This window comes from Histoplasma capsulatum, genomic scaffold, assembly GCF_000149585.1.
Source record: "Histoplasma capsulatum NAm1 scaffold_3 genomic scaffold, whole genome shotgun sequence".
In the NCBI taxonomy this organism is placed as follows: domain Eukaryota; kingdom Fungi; phylum Ascomycota; class Eurotiomycetes; order Onygenales; family Ajellomycetaceae; genus Histoplasma; species Histoplasma mississippiense.
This window is the reverse complement of record NW_001813980.1, coordinates 791,993-804,819: the sequence shown is the minus strand read 5'-3', so window position 1 is coordinate 804,819 and position 12,827 is coordinate 791,993. Positions and strand designations below refer to the sequence as shown.

Sequence of the window (12,827 nt, the reverse complement as noted above, 5' to 3'; positions counted from 1 at the left end):
CTGACACTCCATATGGTGGCTGCTGTACATCTGCCGCGAGCAGTTGCCGACCATTGTCCGAGTATGGGCTCGATTGAGAAAGCCCGTCGGTCCAGGCGTCCGAAAAGCCATGCAGTGGCTGTAATAAAGGGGGACGATTGTCCATGTTTCCGCTGCCGCCAGAATCCGTCACAGAATCCACCACTGGTGATATATTAAGCTGGGTGGAAGGTTCGGTAGTCCGTGGAACAAGCTCATTGTCAATGATTTGATCGAGGGGGCCTATATATATGTCAGCACAGAGGGTATTGCGGATATAGTATCGGCCAAGACTGACTCTCTGCTACGCTCGCGATAGTGAAAATTTGTGGTTCGCTGCTCTTTGTTTGTGAAAAGCTATGTCTGAATTCGCTAGATACACTCCCATTCGGCTCCGGCATATACTAATACGGGGCATTTTTGTTAGCGAATACTAAGATAGTGAGCGAGTTATCAGGTGTCCCTTGACATGGACAGGGCTTACATTTTGATTGCCATGTCCCTCGGCACGATTACCTTCATTGCGCTCATTTCTCCTTCTTTTGGTTCGATTGACAGACGGATATTGTTTCTGTATCATCCGCTTTCGCTGGCGCGACCCATTATTATAGTTTTTTTGACATGATTCCCACCAATCGGAATATATTTCGGCATGGTCTTATATTTTTCGATCCAGAAGACCCTCTATCAGTGTAGGAAGCATCGTGTAAGGAATCTCATGCCAACGAGGACAGGTTGAAAGAAGTGCGGCAATCCCAGGAATGCCTGAAAGTGCTTGAATGACAATTGACTTAGTTCCTTCACAGATCATCTTTGAGTGAGAGTTCTCAATCCTCTATGTTTCACAAAGGTAATCTCCTGTATTACTATCTGAGATATGAAGGCCTTGTCAGATGCTAGAATATAAGTTTGATCATTAAAGAGTATTTATCTAGAAAGTCTGTGTGAGAACTCTTTTGGGAGAATCCTCTTATGAGGAAATGGCTCATGGAAACAAATTGCTGAAATGCTCCTACTTTTTCAAATATAAGCTGCTTTAAGCAAGAAAATTCTTTTCACAAAAAATCAGCCATTGCATTTCACAAAAGGATTTTTCTGAGAGGATCCAGGTCTTTGTTTAAAGCAGCTTATATTTGAAAAAGTATATTAGCTTTGCTTATACCTTCTGAATTCTCAGAAAAATCCTCTTGTGAAATGCTCCGTGCATGGCTGATTCACAAGAGGATTCTCTCGAGAGGGATTGTCAACAGAAGAGGCTTTTTATGAAATGCTTCAGACTTTAGCCGCACCTAGATCGCTTTATCTGGAACTGTTACTCCGTAGATAGATGAGATAATGAGCTCTCTTACCACCCAGGATAATTCATTCAATCCAATTCATTCAACATGAACTCAAGAATTTTCGATTCTGATCCTCTCATGACGCAGTCTGTGATAATGCTTTTAACTTCATCTAAACGATCTGCGTGGCCAGATCTAAACACCCGCGCTACACGGACATAAGCGCGAACTCATCATTCAAGAACTACACGATGCCCAGTTTCAAGACACGATGGATCGCTGTGAGATTAATAGTATTTTGTGAAATAAAATGGGTTGATGATGGGGACTTCATTGATCGATACGGTGCGGCGCGTATTAGAATGGCCAAATATAATAAATAGATGAAATTCTCAACTTTTGCTTGCTTTACATCGGAGCAAAATAATGCAACCGTGCGCACAAAGGACCGCAGTAACAATCGGCTCGCGCCCAAGAACAGACCTATTCCAGGGAACCGGCGGCAAGGGAGGTGGGAACAGGTCTTTATTGGCAAGCAGTTTTGGAAATCCGTGCCATATTTGCAGCCCACCTTAGAAGAGGTCTTGGCATCGTTTTTGTGTATTATAGTGTCGGGATCGCGCCCTGACTATGACCTCATTCGCGCACGCCGTCTTTTTGGGGTCAGAGACATAGAATCCATGATTATGGCAAATATTGATATTTAACGGCAGCAATGCTGCTCACATCCGCTTCCTTGAACACTGGCTACCTCTGCTGCCCCCAACTTTCCAACTCCAGCCTCATCAACTGGCATTCTCAGTCGAAAATGAACCGGATAGTTCCAGATAGTGATTTAGATTTCTAGGCATTTTGTAGCAAAAGTATTAGTGGAGGGATATGAACTAATGCGGATTCAGTGTATATGTCAATAGGGCAATGTAGCCTGACTTGCATTTCATTTGTGTTTTGATATAACATGCATTTGAGTAAGAGTGAGCATGGCCATGATGTGTGAGGAGTGCAACTCCTTTTATTACACACATATATATATCTATACTACAAAACTAGTTCTCTAGGCTCTGTTGATATTCTAATGCCAGTTTCTCCTGAGTGTGACCCCGCACAACAGTTCCATGAGCCTCCTCTGCATGGTTGAGAAGAGCAGATTTGGCCGGGAGCACCTTCCCCTCACAAACATTGCACTCAACCCCAGTGGCCGGCCATGGAGGGTTGATATGCCTTCGTAGAAAATGCCTTGTAAGTGATCCGGGTGTTGCGTATTTTTTAATGCGGCTCTCCAGCGAGCAACTAGGATTCCCAATGCAGAGAAAGCAAATGCAAGGCTGAAAGCAAGCCTGAGGCTGTTCAGCTGTGAACTTGGCCTGCACAGACTCCATTGCTTGGTGCAAGAGGACCTCGGTGTTATCCTTTAACAAGCACCTCTGCCGCTTGGTCAGAGGATAAGGGTCATCATCGACCGCGGGCCGGCGCGAGGGCCGCCCTTCCTCCACGCCACAGAATGCGACCCCTGCATTGATTGTGTTGATCCTCCGCTGATATTCCGCTTCAAGACTAGCACCCGGCAAGGTCAGCATGCAGTCAACAAACATCAAGTGCTTCAGAGACATGAAGGCCTCATGCTTGAAAGTGTTCATGACTTTGATATCCACCAGCTTCCCGGCCAGTTGTTGTTCAAGATCAATCACAAATTGCTCATTTTTATAGCATTCAAAATTCTCACAGATTCATCAGTTCTGCTGCTATTATTTTTTGTTACACAGTTTATAAACAATGTTGTTGAACACTAACTTTGCTTCTGCTCTCCACTCATAGAAAACCTCCAGTCTCTTCAATATCTTGAAATTGAATTCAGTGAATACTCTATTATCAAGATGTTTTAGAGCAGTCTTGCATATTTTGTTGATATATTTTAATTCAATTTCATAATCATTCAATTCTTATTTGCATTTCTGAACAGTATTCTGTCAGTCAAGAACAACTGAAAGGTAACTATTTAAGAAACTTTGATTCTTTTAGAGAAAACTTAAACAGTCAATTGAGATTGATCAATGCATTTATTAAATAAGCAAATTGCATCAATTCTGTTTGAAAGCCTGTTTTCTGAATTATTCCCTGCACATTAATGTTAATATTTATTTGATAACGTTTGATAAAGATGTGAATATCTGCATGTTGAAATATGATGTTTTGAAGAGCCTTCATTACTTTCTTTGTTCATCATTAACCTTTTAATATAACTGAAACATGAAGAAAATTAAAGGGTACTTATCACTGTTGTTAAATGCTTTAGCTTCAGTATAGTAAAGATTGTATAAATAAGTGATTTTTTCAAAATCTATAATCTCACCAACTCAGTGTATCTGAAAACTCATCATGAATGAAGTCATTCTCTTATTCAGACAAATTTTAAATTCAGTGAATGTTAACTTTATCTGATAAAATATAAATTTATTCAATAATTCATTTTTTAATAGCAGCAGCAACTGTCTCTTGTCATTCAACATTTTAACATTGTAGAATTTCTCTGCAGAATTCAACATTGAGTTAATTATTAAAATTGATTTGAATTCTTCAATGTGAAAGAGTATAGTCAGCAGGCAGATATGCAGGCTGAGAATCAGAGTTGAATTAAAAATGGTTTTTGAAATTTTAAACTTATTTTTATCATTCTATCAATCAATCAGCTCATGCTGTGAGAATCAGAAACATATATAATATTTCATTTTCAAAAAATTTTTTGATAAACTCTGATTTAAAAATATAAACAATCAGAGACATTCATTGTCTGAAATTCAGATCAGAGTTAATATAATATTTCAATATTGAAGATGAAAAATTGCTAAAAGATGATTGATAATGATGATTGCAAGCTGCAAGAAGAAAAGCATTTGAATGCATTGTTAATTAAAAATAAATATCATTTCAATAATGATGAGAATGATTCAAATAAATTCAGGAATTTTTTTTAATATATATATATATTTTTATTTATTTGATAAAAATCAATTCATTTTCTGTGATCATCTTTGCAATAATCTGTAGAGATTAATAATGCTTTTAATTTAATGATTTTGAGAAAGAGAATGATCACATTTTTCATTTTAATAATTATATTTTTTATTGAATTCTGAGGCTGTTTTTTGTTTGAGAACAAGATGTCATTATTTTCAAAATATTTTCAATGAGTTTTTACATTTAATTTTCAAACAGTATTAACTATTCTTGCCACAATGAATATCATATTGTCAATTGAAAAATGCATACAGAAACTGAACTGTCTTCTCTGAATTAGAGATTCACTTTTATTATCACTTTGTATTAATTTTGATATGCTGACAATATCTGCTCAGCATTATTGATGAGTTTATAACATTGTTTAAAAATTAAATAAATCATTGTCTATTTTTTTCAGTAATCACAAATTTCATTGAGTTTTTTTTAAGTTTTAAAGCTGTACTGCTTTTATCAAAGCTGAGTGATATCAAGATTCTCTGTCAAAATCAGATAATGTTCAGTGGAAAGTTGACTGTCATCATTATCTTCATCATAATCAATGAAGCCACTTTCATACCTGCTGTATGAAACAATAACATTCAGTGTGAAGAAGAAATTCAGAGCAGTTAAAACATTCATCTTGCTGCTGCTTTGCTTGTCAGATTTGATCAAATAAAATAAAGATATTATAATCAGAACAGCTCAAGAAGAGCTGACAGTAGAGAGAAACAGAACAAATAATGAATGATTTGAGACATTTTCATAAATAGAACTGATTGAGTAATACTGTGAAGAAGGAGAGGAAAGAGAGGTGTAGACAGCATGATGAGAGTGATGAGAATTGAAAGCAGAGAGAACAACATGATCTTGGGGAAGGGAGTCAAAATCAACAAAGTGAAGCATCAAAAACAGCTCCCCCCCTCCTTCCAAAAGAAGAGCAGTGGGTGAATGTGGGTGAATGAGGGTGCTTGGAAGTGCACGAAAACGCAGCAAGTTCAAAAATCGTGGCCATGCAAGGAGGGAAGCGTCGCGGCCGTGAGGATATATTCACGTGATGATCGAGGTTGGGCGGTTGGCAGGAGGCCAAAAGCAGCCGCGAAAACGGCCATTTTCAGCCGCTGGCGAACCGTCACATCGTTATATAGAGTGTTAAAACAGCAATTATCCTGCGAAGCGGCTGAGCTTGCTGAGATAAGGTTGAACACTTTTTACTGTTTTTCAAACTGGCTCCGTCCCGGTTGCAACCGTCAAGCTGTTTTTGACGGTCTACAACAAGGATATTCTACAACCATGAGTTTATCGTATACCTCCATTGATATGGCCAAAATACTACAGTCCTCAGTCCCATCAAAATTGCTCTCCCAGTCCTAGTAGCTTGAACCAACTGCGTCCATCTGTGGATCACGTGAATTTCCCGATCTGCACGAGCTAGCCAACCAGAGCACGTTCCGCAGCGGACAGAATGCTGCTGAGTCACCCAACCGAAGGGTCGCTTGTCGGCGACACTAAATTATATCCAGTCTAGTCGACTTCAGACTTGCGGGTCTAAGCCCTTTTCGGGGCCCAAGCTTGGCGGCGGCTCTCAACCTCCACCTTCAACTCTTCGCTCTCTTTCTCCCTCCTCCCAAACTCGCTCTCCGCCAAACTCGTGCTTTCACTCCCTTCGCACCCTCCCCACCCACCACAAACACTCTTTAATTCGCTCTCATTGTTGCTGGCTCCTAGCTTCTGCCTCGGGGCCACCAAGCTATGGATCGTAAGTTATCTCTCCCTTTGGTCCACCTGGAAAATACGTCTACCGAGGCTCGCTTGTGTACCTCCCCTCGATCTTCGACGAACCCTGCTCCGCTTGGATTCTCTTCGTTTTGATGATGAGGATCTTCAGCTACTTGCTATGTTGATGGAATCGATGCCGTGATTGTTGTAGAATCGGTTTATTCTTTTGGTGGCTCGTTATTCTGCATCCGCTGTTATGCATCAATTCCGTCAAACTCGTTTCATCAAACCATCGATAAAAGCCATACATTCCATCAAATCTAGTCATGCTACCCTATTATACCATCTATAGAGCTTCTACAAGTCATATCCCCAGTCGCATATGTATCCTGTAGCTCGTGCTATCTTCGAATTTGGATTTTCTCCCATAATTGCTCTTCAATGCTGACCTGTTCCATAGTCAGTAGCATGGTGCTCCCTTCCGCCTCGATGACATCTACCCTGCCAAATGGCCACCAGTCCCCCGTCACAAATGATGTTCATGCCACAGATGAGAATCCATCTATACCGACCTTCGACAACGTGAGCGACTTGGCTGAAACAACTGCCGACGAGCAAGATCCCTCCGACGAAGATGCAGATCATGACCCGAGCGAGGATGCGGAGTCGGACGCCGCGGAGGAGTTTAATGCGGAGATGAGTTCGGACTCCTCAGACAATGAGGATGATGTGGATGGACATGCTTCTCCAGCTGCTGAACACCTTATTGGTGAGGATGAAGGCTATTCGGCTGCTGAAGACGCTTCCGACGCACCTCCAGCGTCTATTTCTGGTAACTCATCGGCCCACAACCTGAAGAGGGGCACTAAACGAAAATCTCCCATTATCGATGATGACTTTATAAGAAATAACCCCAGCCTCTACGGCTTACGTCGAAGTGGTCGTGCAAGATCCATTCGTCAAAATGTCCAGACTACATCCGATTCTGACTCTGAAGCTGTCGCCCCCCCTTCAAAGCGGAGGCGTCGTACACCAAATCGACCCTCAAAACAACCTTCGCTTTCTCAGTCAATTGATTCTACCTCCAATTCTGACGGTGACGAATATCACGGATCGCGCAATAGAACCTCAAAAACAAAACGTCGACGGATGGCGCAGTCGGATAACCTCATACCTACCCATGCCGAAATTCGCTTTTCAACTAGACGTGCAAATAGAGTATCTAATTACAATGAGGATGATGACGATGATGAATTTGAAGATGAATCGGAAATGATGACGCCGGGGGATTGGGTGACTGCAGTCGATGATACAACGCCAGCCATTGATGTAGTGCTCAACCATAGGTTTAAGGAGGGCGTTGACCTCACACGGAGCGGCCTTAGTCGAGACGATTTTGAGTTCTACATTAAATGGCAAGGGAAATCCCATTATCACGCGACATGGGAAACGGTGGAATCCCTTGCCAGCTGTAGGAGTGTGCGTCGCTTAGATAACTACGTACGCAAGACCCTGTCCTTAGAAATACAATATGCAAGGGACCCAGAAATCATTCCCGAGGAAAAGGAGAAATGGAACCTCGACCGGGAACGTGATGTGGATGCCATAGAAGATTATAAAAAGGCAGAGCGTGTTATCGGCTCTCGCGAGATTGACGGTGCAACAGAGTACTATGTCAAATGGAAACGGCTTTTCTATGATTGCTGTACATGGGAACCCGCGCCCCTAGTCAGCGAGATCGCTCAGCGGGAGATCGATCGCTATCTCGACCGTTGCTCCCACCCGCCCATTTCTAGTAAAGCCGAATCAAGCCCCTCAACTCGAGCCCCATTCGAGCCCATCCACGGCACCCCGAGCTTTGTTCAGAACGGTGAACTCAAGGAATTCCAAGTGAAAGGAGTTAACTTCATGGCTTATAACTGGGTTCGTGGTCGAAATGTGGTTCTTGCAGACGAGATGGGTTTAGGGAAGACCGTCCAAACGGTGGCCTTTATCAATTGGTTGCGGCATGTCAGGCATCAACAAGGTCCCTTCATCGTCGTTGTGCCGCTCTCAACAATGCCTTCTTGGGCAGAAACATTTGACAATTGGACACCAGACTTGAACTACGTGGTTTACAATGGCAACGAAACATCTCGCAACATTATAAAGGAATATGAATTATTGATTGATGGGAATATTAAACGACCTAAATTCCATGTCCTTCTCACTACTTACGAATATGTTCTTGTGGACGCCGCCTTCCTAAGTCAAATCAAATGGCAATTTATGGCCGTCGATGAAGCTCATCGGTTGAAAAATCGGGAGTCGCAACTATATGCTAAGCTTGTTGAATTCAAATCTCCTAGTCGACTACTAATTACGGGAACGCCTGTGCAGAATAACCTAGGCGAACTCTCTGCTCTAATGGACTTCCTAAACCCTGGGCTGATACAAATTGACGATGACATGGATCTAGGTTGTGAAGCGGCCAGTGTAAAATTAGCGGAACTTACCAAATCTATCCAGCCTTACATGCTTCGACGGACCAAATCGAAGGTCGAGTCGGATTTACCTCCCAAGTCGGAGAAGATCATTCGAGTCGAATTGTCCGACATCCAACTAGAGTACTACAAAAACATACTGACGAAAAATTACGCTGCCCTCAACCAAGGCGGCAAAGGACAGAAGCAATCCCTTCTTAATATCATGATGGAGCTCAAGAAGGCTAGCAACCATCCTTTCATGTTTCCCAACGCTGAATCTCGCATTTTGGAGGGGAAAACGGGCCGTGAAGAAATGATGCGTGCCCTCATAACGAGCAGCGGAAAGATGATGTTGCTGGATCAACTATTGGCCAAACTGAAAAAGGACGGTCATCGGGTTTTAATTTTCAGCCAAATGGTTCGCATGCTTGACATCCTAGCTGACTATATGGATGTCCGTGGCTATGCCTACCAACGACTAGATGGAACGATCGCTGCCGGCCCTCGACGTCTGTCTATTGAACATTTTAATGCCCCCGAGAGCAGTGATTTTGCATTTCTTCTCTCCACTCGTGCGGGAGGTTTGGGGATTAACCTCATGACTGCTGATACTGTTGTCCTTTTTGATTCTGACTGGAACCCTCAGGCCGATCTTCAAGCAATGGCACGCGCACATCGCATTGGACAAACTCGGCCTGTGAGCGTTTATCGACTTGTATCTAAAGATACTGTTGAAGAGGAGGTTCTCGAAAGAGCAAGAAATAAGCTGCTTCTCGAATTTATTACCATCCAACGAGGAGTTACTGACAAGGAAGCAACTGAGCTCAAAGACAAGATGGCGCGTGCAGGCCACCAGATCAGTGAACCAACCTCTTCCGACGATATATCCCGCATTCTAAAGCGACGCGGCCAGCGCATGTTCGAACAATCTGGGAACCAGAAGAAGTTAGAAGAATTAGATATTGACTCTGTCCTGGCGAATGCTGAAGAGCACAAAACCGAACAAGCCGAAGGTATGGAGGCAGATGGTGGAGAGGAGTTTCTCAAGGCCTTTGAGTTTGTCGACGTTAAGGTGGACGAACTTACGTGGGACGAAATCATTCCAAAAGAGGAGCTCGAACAAATCAAAGCACAAGAGGAACTTCGAGCGCATGAGCAATTCTTGGCTCAAGAGATTGAACGAAGTCAGCCGCGTAAACGAAAAGAGCCCTTGGATGGGCGACAGGAACGCCAAGCTAAAAGACGAGCTCGGGCACAGGTCAATATCAACGCTGACGATGTGTCTGATGCACCACCGCCACCTGACCCGAGCAGGCCCCTCAGCGAGAAGGAATATAGACATCTCATCCGCGCGTATCTTAGATATGGCGACATCAATGATCGGCAAGATGATCTAATCAGGGAAGCACGGCTCATTGGCCGAGATATCGATGTTGTGAAAGCTGCGTTGGGCGAGATAGTCGAGAAGGCCCATGCCCTATTGAAAGAGGAAAATAACCGCCTCAATGCCCTTGAGCGTGAAGGCAAAAGCTTCACCAAGAAAGAACGGAAAGCCATCCTTTTCGACCATCAGGGCGTTAAACGGCTTAATGCCGAGACCATCGTTGAGAGGCCAAATGAAATGCGAATTCTGAGGAAGGCTACCGCGGATGTAGCCGACCCCCAGAGCTTTCGCGTTCCTGAAGCTACGAAGGGCGCTGACTATTCCTGCGCCTGGGGTGCACGTGAAGATGGTATGCTCTGTGTCGGAATAGCCCGCCATGGCTATGGTGCCTGGGCACAGATCCGCGATGACCCCGATCTTGCGCTTGCTGACAAGTTTTTCCTCGAGGAGCATCGGGTTGACCGGAAAGCGGAGCGCATGAATGGTGGTGGGAAGGGTACGACAAAATCTCCCGGAGCTGTCCACCTGGTCCGTCGCGCGGACTATCTCTTGTCGGTCTTGAAGGATAAGATAAGCAACGGTGCTAGCGCTATTGCGAAGAGAGCCGTGGAGAACCATCATCGCAATAACAAAAAGAATAGCCTCCATTCCAGAGGCCATGTGAACGGTAGTGTCTCGGGATCCCCTTCGCCATCCCTCCCTCGCAAAGCCCGCGACTTGGACAAATCGCGATCTCGTGTCCACAAATCTCGAGACAGCGCCGATCTTTCGAACAACCCTACAGGTGACAACAGGCCCAACCACAGTTCTAGCAAACATCGACGTCTGCAGGATCACCGGCGAGACGAAAAGGATCGCGATCGTTCCAGCAAAGCCCGAATCAAGGTCCGCGGGGAGGAGAAAGATCGTCACCGTCGCAACAACGACAGCGCTGGAACCAGTATGGACAACAATAACGATGCAATACTCAAGGTTATTTTCAAGCCCATCCAAGCGCATCTCAAGCAAGTATCTCAGGTCACCAAAGAAAACATCCCAAGCAAGTCGGATCGGGCGGGCGAATTGCGACGGTTGCTGCTTCTCATTGGCCGGTTTATTCGAAGCACTTTGGATGGGAACGAAGCACGAGCTTCGCTAGAAGAGCGGCTGTGGTAAGTAACATATATATTGTCCTTTGCCGCCTACGTTTAATGAAAATGATTAGTCTTCTTAATTTCGTGTACTAACTCAATTATATTAGGGGATTTGCTGCGACCTATTGGCCCAACAAGGCCACACCAGCAGCTGCGCTGCATAACATGTTCGATCGTCTTATGGAGGTTGAGAAGACTGAATCGACCCAACAGCGATGAGACACGGACGCTCTTCATGTCTTTGTACTAGCTACTACTATTTACCCCTATATACGACACCCCTTCTGAGTTGTGTCTTTTATTTCTTTTCTTTTTTCTTTTTCCTTCTTCTTCCTTTTTTTTTTTTTTTTTTTCATAATTTAAATCTCTGTTTGCCTCCCTGAAATGCGCCTCTTCTTCCGGGTGCTAGAGGTTGTAGGCTTCCATTCCTCTGATCCACATCTTATCCATTTTGCACAGCATATATTCTAGTTTGGAGTTTTTCTGCAGGGGATATTTCATACTTGTCACATTCCATTGCGCATACGCATTGCTTTTCTCTCATGTTATTTGAACTTATATTGCTAGACTTACCCAGTTTCATAGTGTTTGGCAGTTTATTATTTTGCCTCCGTTATATTTTTATCATCTTGTTTTAGCTCCTCTATTGCTATTTTTGCTCTGTGATTATTATTATTTCTTAATTTTTTTTTTTTTTTTTTTTTTTTTTTTTTTTTTTTTTTTTTTTACTTTTTTCGCGCCCTTCATGTCAATGATTCGTTCTCCTCTCTTTCTGGCTGCATGGCGACGGTGTTTTCTTTCAATGATAGCCCTTCAGGGAACAACTTTCATGTACTGGATTCTTTGAGTGAGTGTATGAGCGATTTACACGACGAGGTCTATTTATTTACAGTGCTTGTTTCTCCTGGTTTGATTTTCAATTGGTTTGTTTTTCTCTTCCTCCCCTTTGCAGCATGCATCCTTTTCACCCTCCTCGTGGATTTAGATGCCGTGTCTTCTAGCCGCTTCTCTTTTAGAGAGCGAGAGCGAGAGCTTGTGTTGATTACGCAGTTTCTTAAAGTACTCCTTGCCTTTGGTAGATATCATCCGATTATATATCACGGTGCCCCGTACCTTCTTTCCGCTCTTATACATCTTGATTCTCTTGTAATGTATATATCCTCACGTGTTGGGCTATTCCTTGCTGGCTGGCTGGCTATCATGTTGGGGCTTTGTGGACATTTTTAATTATATCTATCTCCTTGCTTTCAGAGGAAGTCAGAAAGTGTTTCTTCCTCCGGTTTTGAGGCGTCGGAACGGCGTAACAATGACAAAATGAGAAATGGCAAGGAAGCTTGGTTCTATTGATTCAGTGTTGGGTTTTCGCCCCTGCTCAGATAGTTATATATATTCCTATTTCATAAGAAGTGGATGATATGAATCGTTCCCAGTCAAGGAACAGGTGTTACGCTAGAGATTGCTTGAAGAGGTGATAGAAAATGGTAATGATCCGTTCTCCGACTGGCGTGGATTTCCAAGGTTCCATCAGTAACTACTGTAATATGATTTTTGATTGTTCGTTGCACGTTTCTCCAGGAGGTAAGGCTTCAAATATTGGTTGGGTTGGAGTCAACGGACGTTTTGCTTAATTTTTTAAGCCCACATCTTGCAAAGGGGGGGGGGGGGGGTGTCAGGAAGGGAAAAATTATGTGTTAACGTATTCTACCCTATAGAAATTATTAAGTCATCAAAACTAACAAGAAAGTAAGAACCTCAGCAATAGCAAGATAATAGAAACTGAAAATCGAATTTGTAAAATGCTAGATTATTTATACAATAATAAATTCATCGAAGC

At 43.2% G+C, this 12,827-nt stretch overlaps 2 protein-coding genes across 2 annotated transcripts; one reads left to right on the top strand and one right to left on the bottom strand.

Moving 5' to 3' along the window:
- Positions 1-2,344: 2,344 nt before the first annotated feature.
- On the bottom strand, positions 2,345-2,935 carry HCAG_03377 (predicted protein; the record flags this gene model as incomplete). Its single annotated transcript, XM_001541230.1, has 2 exons — positions 2,345-2,852; positions 2,889-2,935. 2 exons carry the CDS (start codon positions 2,933-2,935, stop codon positions 2,345-2,347), a joined length of 555 nt encoding a protein of 184 aa, XP_001541280.1.
- Positions 2,936-6,044: 3,109 nt separating this feature from the next.
- On the top strand, positions 6,045-11,212 carry HCAG_03376 (hypothetical protein; the record flags this gene model as incomplete). The annotated part of the gene is made up of 3 exons (XM_001541229.1): positions 6,045-6,051; positions 6,472-11,011; positions 11,101-11,212. The coding sequence occupies 3 exons, from the start codon at positions 6,045-6,047 to the stop codon at positions 11,210-11,212; spliced, it is 4,659 nt and encodes a 1,552-aa protein (XP_001541279.1).
- Between the last annotated feature and the right edge of the window lie 1,615 nt (positions 11,213-12,827).